Source organism: Sceloporus undulatus, chromosome 6 (assembly GCF_019175285.1).
Source record: "Sceloporus undulatus isolate JIND9_A2432 ecotype Alabama chromosome 6, SceUnd_v1.1, whole genome shotgun sequence".
Classification (NCBI taxonomy): domain Eukaryota; kingdom Metazoa; phylum Chordata; class Lepidosauria; order Squamata; family Phrynosomatidae; genus Sceloporus; species Sceloporus undulatus.
Genome location: NC_056527.1, coordinates 141,134,653 through 141,147,558, shown reverse-complemented (window position 1 = coordinate 141,147,558; position 12,906 = coordinate 141,134,653). Strand labels below are relative to the sequence as shown.

At 39.3% G+C, this 12,906-nt stretch overlaps 1 protein-coding gene across 2 annotated transcripts in view; it reads right to left on the bottom strand.

Annotated features, from left to right (window-relative positions):
• Positions 1-7,219: 7,219 nt before the first annotated feature.
• Positions 7,220-12,906, bottom strand: part of ZBTB44 (zinc finger and BTB domain containing 44) — a 33,805-nt gene continuing 28,118 nt past the window's right edge. The window contains exon 6 of one of the 2 annotated variants that reach the window (XM_042474992.1): positions 7,220-12,531. In XM_042474992.1, the coding sequence (XP_042330926.1) occupies positions 12,249-12,531 (283 nt within the window). In that variant the 3' untranslated portion in view covers positions 7,220-12,248. The remainder of the gene's footprint in view (positions 12,532-12,906) is intronic. The other variant, XM_042474993.1, reaches the window with a different exon arrangement.

Here is a 12,906-nt window from a genome sequence, read left to right as displayed (position 1 = left end):
TGTCCTACTGTGAACCAGCAACAGTGCAAGCATTAACTTGTACCAACGTTGGGAGGGGGAAAAGCCCATGTATGGTATGTGGACCAGGCTGTCTGGCTTCATCTTGGAGTTGTGACCTGGATTTTGATCTTTTGGACTTCTTTCAGATCTGATCCTCTGAGCGGGTTTGGTGCCATGGCAGTTTGCTGTACAGTGGCTTCCCGAACAACAGACATACTCAGGTTGCCAACTGGCTCAAGAAGAGAGCCACCTGGTCTCTTCTCTTTCCCTGTAGAGAAAATGGGAATGGGAACTGATACGGAGAAAATAGCAGGTGAAGCTTTGCAGAGGCCAAGGAGGAGCATTAATCATCTGCTAATTACTCTGTGGGATGAAAACACTGTCCAAGGGAAAGCAGCAGGAGACAGTCCAAATGCTGGCAGACCTTGCTGCCACCTGCAGTTCTGATTTTTAAAAAATGTCCTCGCAATCCATCAGTATTTGCAACTTCTTCACAAGATAAAGCACAATAGGGGAAATTTAAACAACAACAAAACTTTTTCAAGGTGTAACTCTCCAGCAATGCATATCTAATTATCAACCATGGGTCAATCAAAATGGGTTGATCCAGGATTTCATTTGACACCCCAGGGGCTTGAATAATGCAGTTTCTGATTTTGTATATATAACTGGCTATCCAATCATAGCAAATTTGTCTCCATTGGTCCTTTTGATGCTCTTATTTGATATGTCAACCCATCAATATTTGCAATGTCACTTTTGGTCACTGAATTCATTTTGTACTATCCTCCTACATACAACCTACCCTGAACTCTTCATACTCCCACTTTTCCCTTGGTGTTTGAATACTGGACCATGACTTTGGAGACCAGGGTTTGAATCCCAGTTCATCCATGCAAACCCGCTGAGTAACTCAGCGCTCCCCCCCCTCCCGGAAACTTGCCTTGAAATCCCTTAGGGTTGCCCTAAGTCGGAAATGACTTGAAGGCACCCAACAGCAACAAAGCATGCATGGGCAGCCCAGGTTGTTATTCCCATCAGCCCTAGCTAACATGGCTGATGGTGAAGAAAATTGGGAACTGCTGCCCACCAACATCTGGGAGGGTTCCAGTTGCTGACCTGTAATAGCTTTCTGACAGGCATGCGTTAAGAGCCCTGTGCCAAAGCAGAATGCAGTTCTGTTAATGAAGCTTTACTTTGCCAGCAACTATGTGCCACTTGAAATTAATAACCAAGCTGGCCTCATCATTGGGTTCCTGCATTTAGAGAGGGCTGGTTCTGCCATTAAGCAGAATGAAGCAGCTGCTTCAAGGAGCAAATTCAGGAGTTGGAAAAGTAGTAAGGGAATGCATGTGCTGCACAGCCTCTTCTGAAGTACAGTACCATTTCCACTCATAGCACTGTCTTGTTGCTAGTACTGAAGTGTGATTTAGCAGGGGTCCAGCAGGCCAGGGATGAGGAATGAGACCCTGTATGTTCTGTGAGTCTATAACTACCATCACCCCTTGCTTGTGGCAGTATTGGCTGGGGATAATGGTAGCTGTACTCCAACAATATCTGGAGAACCAATAGTTGCTTATCCTTGGTTTAGGAGACATACCGCTCAGGGAACTTAGGCAGAATAAGACCAGGTGAGGTGGCTGATACCGAGAGGCAGGAAGTAGTTGGAAAGTGTGAAGAGATAAGGGCTCCATGTGGCCTGCCGTCCACTCACTAAATTAACCAAAGGATTAATCAGGACTATCCAAGCCAAATTGGCATAGTTGGAGGTTATACTGCCCTTGTTCCTCCTCTTCCTTGCTGTCCATTCCTTACTCAGTTGTCCTCCCTTAAGTAGAAAACAAGAACAAGAAGCAACAAGAACTTGCTCCTCTTAAGTATAAAACAAGAACTTGTTACATTTGTCTCCTTCTAGGTCCAGTGGAAGGTAGCAAGCAAATAACCAAGGTATGACGGTGGAGGTGGTCACAGTAGTGATTCCTCTCAAAGATGGGCCTCACACGGGCCTTACTTCTGAGAATCTCCTTGGTTCAAAAGAAAGCCCATCCAGCATCAGAGTTTGAAAATGGTGTAGCAAGGAGTATCCAACTTCCAAGACACTCTTGAGAGCGTTTAACCTGGATTTTCCCAGATGGACTGTCCCAGTTCTGCAAGCAAAACAGCAGTGCGGAACCCCATGGAAAGAATAGTACAGTGGGCCCTTGGTATCCACTGGGGGTTGGTTCCAGGACCATCCGTGGATGCTCAACTCCCATTATACGCAGCAACATAGTAAAATGGTGTCTCTTACATAAAATGGCAAAATCAAGATTTGCTCTTTGGATTTTTAAAAACAGTTTCAAGCTGTGGATGTTTGAAACTGCAGTATTCATGGATATGGAGGGCCAACTATAGTCACACAGAGCCCAAGTCAAGACATAGAATCAGAGAATCATAGAGTTGGAAGAGACTGCAAGGGCCATCCAGTCCAACCCCATTCTGCCATGCAGGAAATCTCAATCAAAGCATACTCAATAGATGGCCATCCAGCCTCTGCTTAAAGACCTCCAAGGAAGGAGATTCCACCAAACTCTCCAAGGAAGGAGTGTATTCCACTGTCGAACAGCCCTTACTGTCAGGAAGTTCCTCCTAATGTTGAAGTGGAATCTCTTTTCCTGGAGCTTGCATCCATTGTTCCGTGTCCTAGTCTCTGGAGCAGCAGAAAACAAGCTTGTTCCATCCTCAGTATGACATCCCCTTAAGTATTTAAACAAGGCTATCATATCACCTCTTAACCTTCTCTTCCCCAGGCTAAACAGACCCAGCTCCCTAAGTCTCTCCTCATAATGCATAGTTTCCAGACCCTTCATCATTTTGGTTGCCTCCTGTGGACACTTTCTGGCTTGCCACATTTTTGAACTGTGGTGCCCACAATTCTTCAAGTGTCTGTAAACAATATAGGATTGAAATAAATGCAAACACCGACATTACCCTACTGGCCCTTGCAAACAGAACTCTATTTCTGCCTCTTAGCATCCAAATGTTTTCCACATAGCCTCCTCGCCATAAGCCTTCCAGAGGAAAATGGCTTTCACAATCCTTCCAATCAGCATTTCACTGGGATTTGTGTTACTATAATACCCTGTGCAAGAAAATGTCAAAGTAAAAACATTTATTTAACTTAACCCGTTCTCCATAGAGCTTCTTTTTTCCTTGTTTGCTTTCCTCTTTGACTGTATTAATTTCAAATCAATCAACTGGCGGTTACATAACAGTTGTTTATAATTTGTGTCACGTCAGCCCTGAAATGAATCTGTAGCCTGCCAACATTACGTAAAGGGAAAAATTTCCCTTAACAGGGGAAGAAGAAGGGGTCCGCGCTTGGAAGATGTTCTTTTAAAATACTCTGTTGTCCATTATGAAAGTGGTGTTTCCCAACCCCAGGACTTCCTTATGCAATACTTGATCAGTTTACAGTGTTATAAAAATAGTTTTAATTTGGATATCCCTCCCCCCGCAATGAAAAGTTAAGGAAAGTAGAATGCCATAATCTATCCCATGCATCACAGGCAACGCCTTATTTGAGTGTGGTTATTGTTTTCTCAGTAGATGAATCTGTGGTTAAAAAAGTATAAATACAACCATGAATAGAATATTACGTTTTAAAAAATAAAATAGCATCTTTAATTTTCATGTTAAATATGTGAAGAAGTCATGGACAAGGAGCCCAACCACTTTGTGCTGCTTTATGTTGGAACATGGCAGAGGAGTAAAGATTCACTCAAATTTTCAGTTAACATTCAGTTTGACTCCCAAACCACATGTGACCCCTAAACCAAACTTTTGCCCCAAACCCGATGAGTTCTTCAGAAGTCTAATCTGAAATGGTTTGAGACTCTGAAATTTCCAAGCCAGGACATGAGCCACACATTTCATTCTGAGATTGCCAAGTGCACAACCAAATCCCACACTCAACACCAGATTAACATGTTTTTTTTTTTAGAAACACAATTATAGTTTGCCAGAATATTGCTTTCGGAAATAAATGTGCGGAGCATGACTTTTCCAAGGTATGCCTTTCCATACGTTAAATTGCTGAAAGAATTCATCCTACTCTACGAGGAGAAAATGTCACAGGACATCACTTTTGATCTGTACGGATTTACACCTTGTGTAACTAATGAGGCCATCTTGGCACACACTCTTAGTCTCAGAAGATGGCAATGGCATATCTGCTCTGAAAACCCCATGATAGGGTCACCGTAAGTTGGAAACGACTTGAAGGCACACAACAACAACAAAGAACTTATATATATATATGAAGACTCATAGTTGTGCTAGTTTGGATTATTATGCAAAGGGATATTATACAAGAAGCAGACTTCATAGTAGACTCAGCCTATGGAAGTAGACTCAACCTATGAAAGCTTATGCTACAGTCTCAAATGTACTACATTATCCCTTTGCTAGAAAAGGAAACTGCTTTATATTATGATAGCTCACTGATGTGTTCAGTTGGGCATTACCCACTACCAAAACTCCTAAGGATTCAGGCAGGAAAATTCTCCAGGCCTGCCTGGAGATATGGAGGTTGAATCAAGGGTCTGTTGGCATGTCAGAAATGCACAATCGCTGAGATGAACTTCCCCCATATGTAAATTTCATCTCACAGGTTACATTCCATAAGTTTAATAGTGCGGCCGACTTTTCCTGATGAATTATGGTAAGTCTACAGTGTTGTTGGATGATATGCACCGTGTACATTTTCAAAGCTGTTATCTCACACAATTCAAGTGACCACTAATTCACATTCATGTTTCACTTGCAGTGTATTCTGAGATGTCCTTTAGAGATTTGCTTAGCTACGTGAGGAATCTGTTATCTCTGTCCACACCATTAGGTTGGATAAATGGTCCCCCATTGTCCAGAAAACATTTTAAAATACATCTTGGATTCTGCAGGGTCTTGTAAGCAATTGTGTATGGATTCTGCCTGAAAGACATAAACACTTCAGGTTTAAGGTGACTACTGACAGTATGACTTTTGCCAAAAAAAAAGCATGAACATCAAGTGGAAATGCAAAGCTGCACAGTCTCAAAATTAAGGAATAAAGCAATGAAGAAGGAAATACTGAACACAATCAAGGCCAGCAGGGATTTGGATTACGATGACAATCTATAAGCAAGAAGGGTGCAGTGAGGAAGAGGTCCATGGAAGAACAGAATGACAACAAGGATGTCAATGTCAGAAAGGGATAAAGGGGGCGAGAAGGTGTGGAATGAGAAGGGAAGAATGTGATGAGATGCGATAAAGAACCAACTAAAAAAAAAACAGAAGAAAATCTGAGCAACGGATGACTTTACAAGCGCTGGAAGACTGTCTTCTTGGGAACATTCACAATGAAACTGCTATCTTCTATTCCCTTGGAAAATTAATGTGACTAAAGCATAGTGGCAGAAATAACAGAAGAGTGGTTACCTTTCTATATACAGACTAAATAAAAGGAAGAAATAGAAAGATAACATTCTATTGCACAGAGATGGACAGTTTGTGGCTCTCCAAATGCTGAGCTGCAACTCTCATGAGTCCTAGCCATAACAGTCATTGAGGAATATGTAGTTACAGTTCAGTTATTTTGAGAGCCATAAGTTATCCACTCCCGCTGTAGCAGAAAATGCAGTAAATTACATGAATACTATACCCATTAATTGGCTGTCCAAGGGAGTGTCACTGTCAAGTTGCAAGCAGCCGAGTTCATACCAAATGTTCAGCTAACAGATCTGCCCTAGGAACTACTATTGTTGGGATACAGATGGAGTAAGAACTGAGGAATGAAGACAAACCACTGTAGTGAGTTACATCTTGAGAAAATTGTAAGCCAGGATCCAGCATTTCATCATGTCTATTAGTAAACACTTCTTTGAATGCATACTGGGGTTGGTCATTTTCATTTCTGGATGCATATGTTTCCAATAATCCAGGGCAGTGCTTCTCAAGCTATCTCATGCAAGGGACCAGCATTCCCCCCACTAATATGCCAGCAACCAGTATCATATTTGTACCCATTGGCTACAATGCCTTCTCATGGGAGGTGCGGTAGACCTGTTTTCTTTCTTTCAGGAGGCAAAGATTTAGGCTCATCTTTGGTTTCTAATTCATATGGCAGAAAAGTGTGTTAATGTGGTGTGCTATGATCTTGTTTTTGTTATGTTTAAATTGTATTTTAAATTGTTTTAACTTTTTACTTTTAGCAGAATTGATTACTTAATTTTGTAGGTGTACTTTGTTTTAATTTGTTGTAAGCCACCTTTGGTCTTGTGCTAGGCGAAAAGTGGGATATAAATCAAATATAATAATAAAATGGGTTCTTTCTGGGAAATAAACTGGCAGACAATGGCTTGAGGACCTGCACTTGTATAGGGAGCACTACTTTGAGTAGCCCTGGGGATGACATATCTTTAAAGAAAGTTTTTACTAGGAACACAAAAATCAGTAGTGGAAAGCAAGAGCCATTATTTCCTTTGAACCTTGATGAATGCATGGAACTTCTACAAAATCTAAGCTGAGAAAGGAATGAACAAGAGATTAAGAAGAAACAGTTGGCATATTCTATAAACCATGGACCTCCATTAACCTCAGTTACCATAGGTGATGATAAAGAGTTATGGTAGTTGCAATTCAAAACAACTGGAGGGTTAAAAGTTTCCCATCATTGGCTTATATTCTTCAGTAAACTAGGAGTTCAACTCTGCAGACCTCTTTTTAGATCCCATTTATAATTAGGTGCATGAAAGCTTGTACCCATCATGACCAACTCAAGTGTCTAAACAAATGTGCAGAAACTTCAGCAAAGGCTACAAAACCTCTGACTGGTTCTCTGAATTCCAACAACCCTGTATGCAAAGCTCTGAGTTTATATATAGGCAGAAGGTATACAACTGAAGGGAGCATAGTAGAAGAATGTTGTTGTTGTTGTTTTAAACACAGGCCTTATACTACATTTCACTTCCTATTCACCCGAAAGCCTGCACAGCCAGAGTAATAGTTTACATTCCAGACAGTCTACCTATTACAGCGCTTAGTCTATGAGACTGTAATCTGGCCTCGATCCATCTGTACAGAAAGTTCCTCATGAACACAAGAACATTTTCCTTATCCACAGATAATGCTCACAAGCTCTTTGTCTTCACTGAAAGTGATAAGCCTAGAAATATTGTTAAAATAATGACAGAGACGTATGTGCTTACTCCATAAAACATTAATATTTTAATGAAAAATCTTAGCATTATGTTTCTATCCAAAGACACTCAAAACTAGTTTTTCTTCCCGCTCATTTTGACTTATGAGACCAATCTGGAGATTTTTTTTTTAATTTTTGAAGGCTTTTTTTTAAAGATTAAACAACCAGGCTAGCAAAAAAGGTACCCAATACATATTCTTCTTATATCAAACAAGCTAATATTTCAGTACAAGGTAACTATACAGAATATATACATTACACGGAGAATCACAAAAGCGAACACTACAGGCTCAGAACGGATTTCGAAAAAACCATGATATTCACATTGATTACAAGAACTCTAGAAATGATTGTAACAGTGAAACGGCACTTTAGTTTACAAAAAGTCACAAAAATATATATATAGCCACCAAGAACTATGGGTTCCTGAAAAATACTAATAGCCAGATATAGTATATAAAATGCAAAGTGTATTTCAACATTAAAAAAAAACCAAACCCAAAAAACATTTTTTTTGTTTTCTCCATTAAGTCAATAAACATGCCAAGTAGCCTAGCTGTGGTCGGCACAGACAAGAAAAGCTCTATGAGATGGAGGCTGGTGACTGAAGACTGGCACAGTTAAATGGGGGAGGAAGATTCACACTGTTGCTGGAATGCCCTTTGAGGATTCAGTTTGCACTTCTGACTCCAGCTTTACTCCCTTCCCATTTAAGGATTCTACAAAGATCCACAGAGAGACAGCACTGCAAGAATGGGACCAGGAAGCACACTCAAGCTTCCACTGGCTGGGACTGGAGATAGAATAAACTGGCAGCATGCAGCAGCCTAATAGACAAACAAAACAGCACCATCCTTTTCGGGTGTTTCTCAATTCTCCATAAAGCAGCTGAAGTCCTCTGATACCACACAGAGAATTTGACATAAAAACAAACAGAGAGCTTTAAATCCACTTATATTTGCATTTTTAAAAATTCTGTATCATTTCTTTTCTTTCAAAAATACCAGCTTTATTCTACCGAAGAGCTGTAGTATTTATTATATCCTACCCTGACTTATTATTTCCCCACTTCCCAGCCAAATGTGACCTGCAAAGTCTTGTAGTATGGAAGCCTGATTTCAGACAGAAACTGCTTGTTTCTACAGAGTCAACAGACTTACCAAGATTTGTTCTGTCTCTTTTTATCAGGATAAAAAAAGCTAGCTTTGCCTTCTACAGAAAGGCAACCAAGAATGGGGGGGAAAAACTGCATCTCTTTTATATCAAACACCATCCAAAACAATTTTCAGTATGCCAAATTTGCAGACTTTAGGAAAGAGGCAGGGATTTTTTTTTATCTAACCCTCTGCTGTCTTGAGGCTGGTGAAGAAAAATTAGTGAAATGCCCCCAACCCCCCCAAAAAACCTGGCTAAAGCCATTATTTAAAAATTTGCAAATGCACTGTTAAAAAAATACAATTTCAATCTCTTTTGGGACCTGGGGCCTAGGGAATTATAGTTTTAGAAAATATAATATATATAATATATATTTGCTACACTGGCACTGGTTAATGAAAAAAAAATTCACATTTACACTTTTCAGACAAAAGGTAAGTGCCCAAACTAGAACTGTTCTCAAAGACATCACCGACTGTTGTGTTCTGCATCAGAATTGGGAGCATCGCACTGGTTCAATGGCGAACAAGGTGCCAAACTGATTTTCAAATAATGCACTCAAGGGAAATTGGACTAGAAGCTGGTGATAGGATGCTTTGCAACATGGAACTGACATTCTATATTGTGATTTGAGGGCTTGAGATCTGATCTCCCCATGTACATAAACTCCCCACTGGGTCCATGGCATGGGCATTAAGTGACTGTCCTACGTCCCACAGCCCCTTTTTGAACAGCATGTGGGAACAGATGCTTTCCATGTGCATATGAATCTTTCATAAGTCAGGGAAAGAGAAGCTGCACAGTTCATCCTGATTCCTGGGGTGCTGTATTTTGTATATGGCTCATATTGAGCCACCATATGAGTAATTTGGACAGGACAATGCAAACATTCTGACGATTACCAAAGGAAACCCATTATAACTACCTTGAGTTGGAAACTTTTTGCCCACAAATGAAATTCATAGAATGACAACCTGACAAAGCAGGAATAGACCTTATGTTTAAGTGAATTTAAAAGGATGACTAACCTTTGGTATAATGGGCTGTAAACATTATTCGGTTAGCTACCTAGGTTCACGTTCTCTGGAAGTGATGATTTTGGGCTGCAATTTGACAGGGAAACAGTCATTCTCCTTGAAGAGCCTAGATTGGGATGGATACACCAAGGTCTGATGCTGAAATTTGGGCAAGATAATGTTGCTGCTATATTGAGCAGGTGTGAAAATGTTTTCCTACAATGCTGGCCAGAATCCAGACTGTGAGGGAACGAATAGTTATTTTGAGGATTGGATCCACCACGTGGATATAACAGTTTGTTATCCCTGACTTAAAATATGCAGTGTTTACAGTTCAGTTTAAAGTACGCGAGCTTACAATTTTAAGTAAGAGTTGCCCAAGGTGTTCAATATCTTGCTTACCCACAAGGTTTCCTTTTAAATGCTTGTAAATGAATACTGACTGAACAAATGAACGTTTCTAAATTATTAATTATTTTTTAAACAGTGAAAATTTAAATCTAAAAAGAGCTCTCTCAATGGGAAAGAGAATTCTGAATTGCTCCTTTGCTGGGTAGAGTTTTTAAAATTCTGACTTATTATCACAATACATAACTTTTTTGTACTGTGATGCAACAGAATAGTCATTGTTTTTACACAAACACTGATTATGTCTATGTTTACCTTAGGTAAGAATAAACTTGAGCTCCAAAAGATTTCTTTGGAGTATCTTTTTTTCAGTATTTTCCATAATAGCATATTTTCAGGAAAGATAACTGACTGATATCACATTTTAAATACCCTAAAAATCTGTCAATGTAGATCACCTGCTCTACATTTGCACATATCAAATGTACAATTTGCACTAGCAAATTATGCCTCTTGAATGGACCTTACACAAGATAAAATGCATTGTGTAGGCAGAACAAAAATCTGTGTATACAAAAGTAAATTATACAACATTAAGAATGAACATATATGAAACTGATATGCATCTTATACCATTCATATCACTTAGACTTATGAACCTAATGTGATTGCTGAAATTTGTTGCCTAAAACCATTTCATCCTGCATTTGAGGAAATAAATAAATAGCTAGTCCTTACAGAAATTACTGGAATGATAATACCAATGTACATACAACCTATTTTTTTGCTAGCTTTGGGGTTTTTTGGTTTCGTTGATGACAGAACCATCACTGGTCTGACCTGAAAAGGAGGACAGAACCTCAGCATGGACATCCCTTCTGGAAAATACTGAATTTACTAATCTGTAAGAATACTTTTTTAAAATTCAAAATTAATGGGAAGAAAAAAACAACCCTAAAGCTGTTTAGCAAAACACCTAAATTTAAAGTCTGTTAGTAGTTCTCTGTGAAGCCCTTTACAAGAATAATGCGAAGTATAAGGATTAGTTTCTCTAGATTCGGTGGATTTGCTATTGGCAGAAACATATTTCTTTGAAACTATAACTTCCAGAGTTTTCAAAGACCTCAGTATTGGTTGCATAATATATCCACCTTGTTATTTCACCTCTGCAGCTTTTTCACTATACTTCCCCATCAATGCTTTACTGTTTTATCCTCAGTTTAATGATCATATGAAATTCAAGTACCTTCTCAGTTAAGTCTCACACTTCTTAAAAATCAATAGGTAAATGATGAAACTTGGGATATTTTAGGCTACCCAAAACCGAATGAACAAAAAAAGAGTTTAATTTAAATTTCTAAATTTTACCCAGAACAGAAAACATAGGAAACAAAACAAGAACTTGTGGCCTTTCAAATGCCCCATCTTGTGTTTTAAACCTTTTAAAAACTTAAGAGAGGAAAATTAAATGGCAAAGCGTTCAGATTATTGCTTGCTGGAGTTGTGAGTGTCGCCAAAGTAATGGCTTTTGTGAAACTGGCTTGGAAAGGGCATAAAAATGTTTTAGAATAGGAACATTTTATCATTGCTAACAGGCCTTTTGTAAACAACCCCGGTTGGTTTAGAAACATGGCCTCTAAAGGAAAATACATTGCTTGTTTTATCTAAAAACAGGTTAATAAAACTGTAGTTCACACACACATAAGTGTGTGTGTAAATCACAGGAGAGTACATTAATGCACAAATGCTCATTTGCTTTTTGTAACCTCTCCCTCCTTGTCATAATTTTCTACTCTCCCAAATGCTTACATACAGTAAATCCAGAATTTCCTGCTGTGAAAACTGTAAAGTATCACTTTAGAGAAAGAAATCCATATAAGGCCATTTGTAGGAGCAGTTTTTAAGGAGGAATGGCATACCAAAGGTAAGCATACCTGGGTACACTGCCCTTGTTTTGCCAAAGCCAATAAATCATACAGTTTTAAAAACAGAGGCCCTGCACATTTTAATAATGATTGCAAGTAAGCATGCCTAAGGGAAACTGAGATTCATTCTAGGCAAAACTATTCAGAGGTCTACCATCAAATGTAATTTGACTGCTCAGTACTTGACAGCATACTCAAAAAGGATTTAAGAGCCATCAGTTCCTCTTCCATTATCAGAAGATCTTTGAAATTGAGGGTGGCAAAACAAAACCCTTATGATTACTCCTACCATAAAAACAAGAAACTATACTAGTAATTTGTGTGTGCTTAGCTTTTCTTTAGAAGTGCGTGTGATGTTCTGACAAAACCTTACTGTGCATTTCAGCCTTAAAATGTTTCCACAAAAGTGACCATTTGGTTGTGAAGAATAGTGTAACATTTGTTGCAGTTCATGGTTTCAACAGCATAGCTTACAAAATAAAAAGGGGTACATTCTCCCCCCCCCCTTCTGAAAATTAAATTAAAATGTACAAGACCAAACACAGGCACTTTCCAAAAAGACAAAACTGAAACCAAACTTTTTACTTATTCAATAGTAATGGATGAGAGCCCTGGTTTCAGGGAGTCATCTCGGCTTGCCTCGGCACTTGCAATAGTCTTTGGATGCTCTGGCATGTCTTCTTCCTTTTCTGCCAACCCACCCAGAGGCCCTAAGGGAAAAGTGCTTTCACAATTCTGAGTTGATGAAACCTGTGAAATAACAGGCATTTGGACAGAGGAGCTGCTTTCAAATCCATGCTCTCCTAGCTCATACTGGCCGAGGGTCTCTTCTTGTTCTTGGTTTAAGTAGTCCGGTACTAGGAAATCACTAAAAGGGGGGTCAAAAGTCAGGAGAAACAGTTACTTGTTAGTCAAACACTTGAAAATAAACATAATCATGGCAGCATTGCATATGGGAAGCTAATTTAACACCCCACTCCTAAGAATCCTCAGGGAAAAAATGTAACTAAGGACTAGCCTACATAGTGTGTCTACTATGGGAAATATCTAAAATTTGCTTCATGCAGCATCTGTTATGTAAGTCACTCCTTTGGAACTTTTCACAGTATACCTGCATTTATGTACCACAAAGCATTGTTTTTAGATGCCTGCACTGGCATGGAGAATTACTATGTGCAGCAATCCCAGGAGGATGCTATGCCTAGGCCAAAGCTTGAAAACGGCCCCCAAATTGCAGGAAATT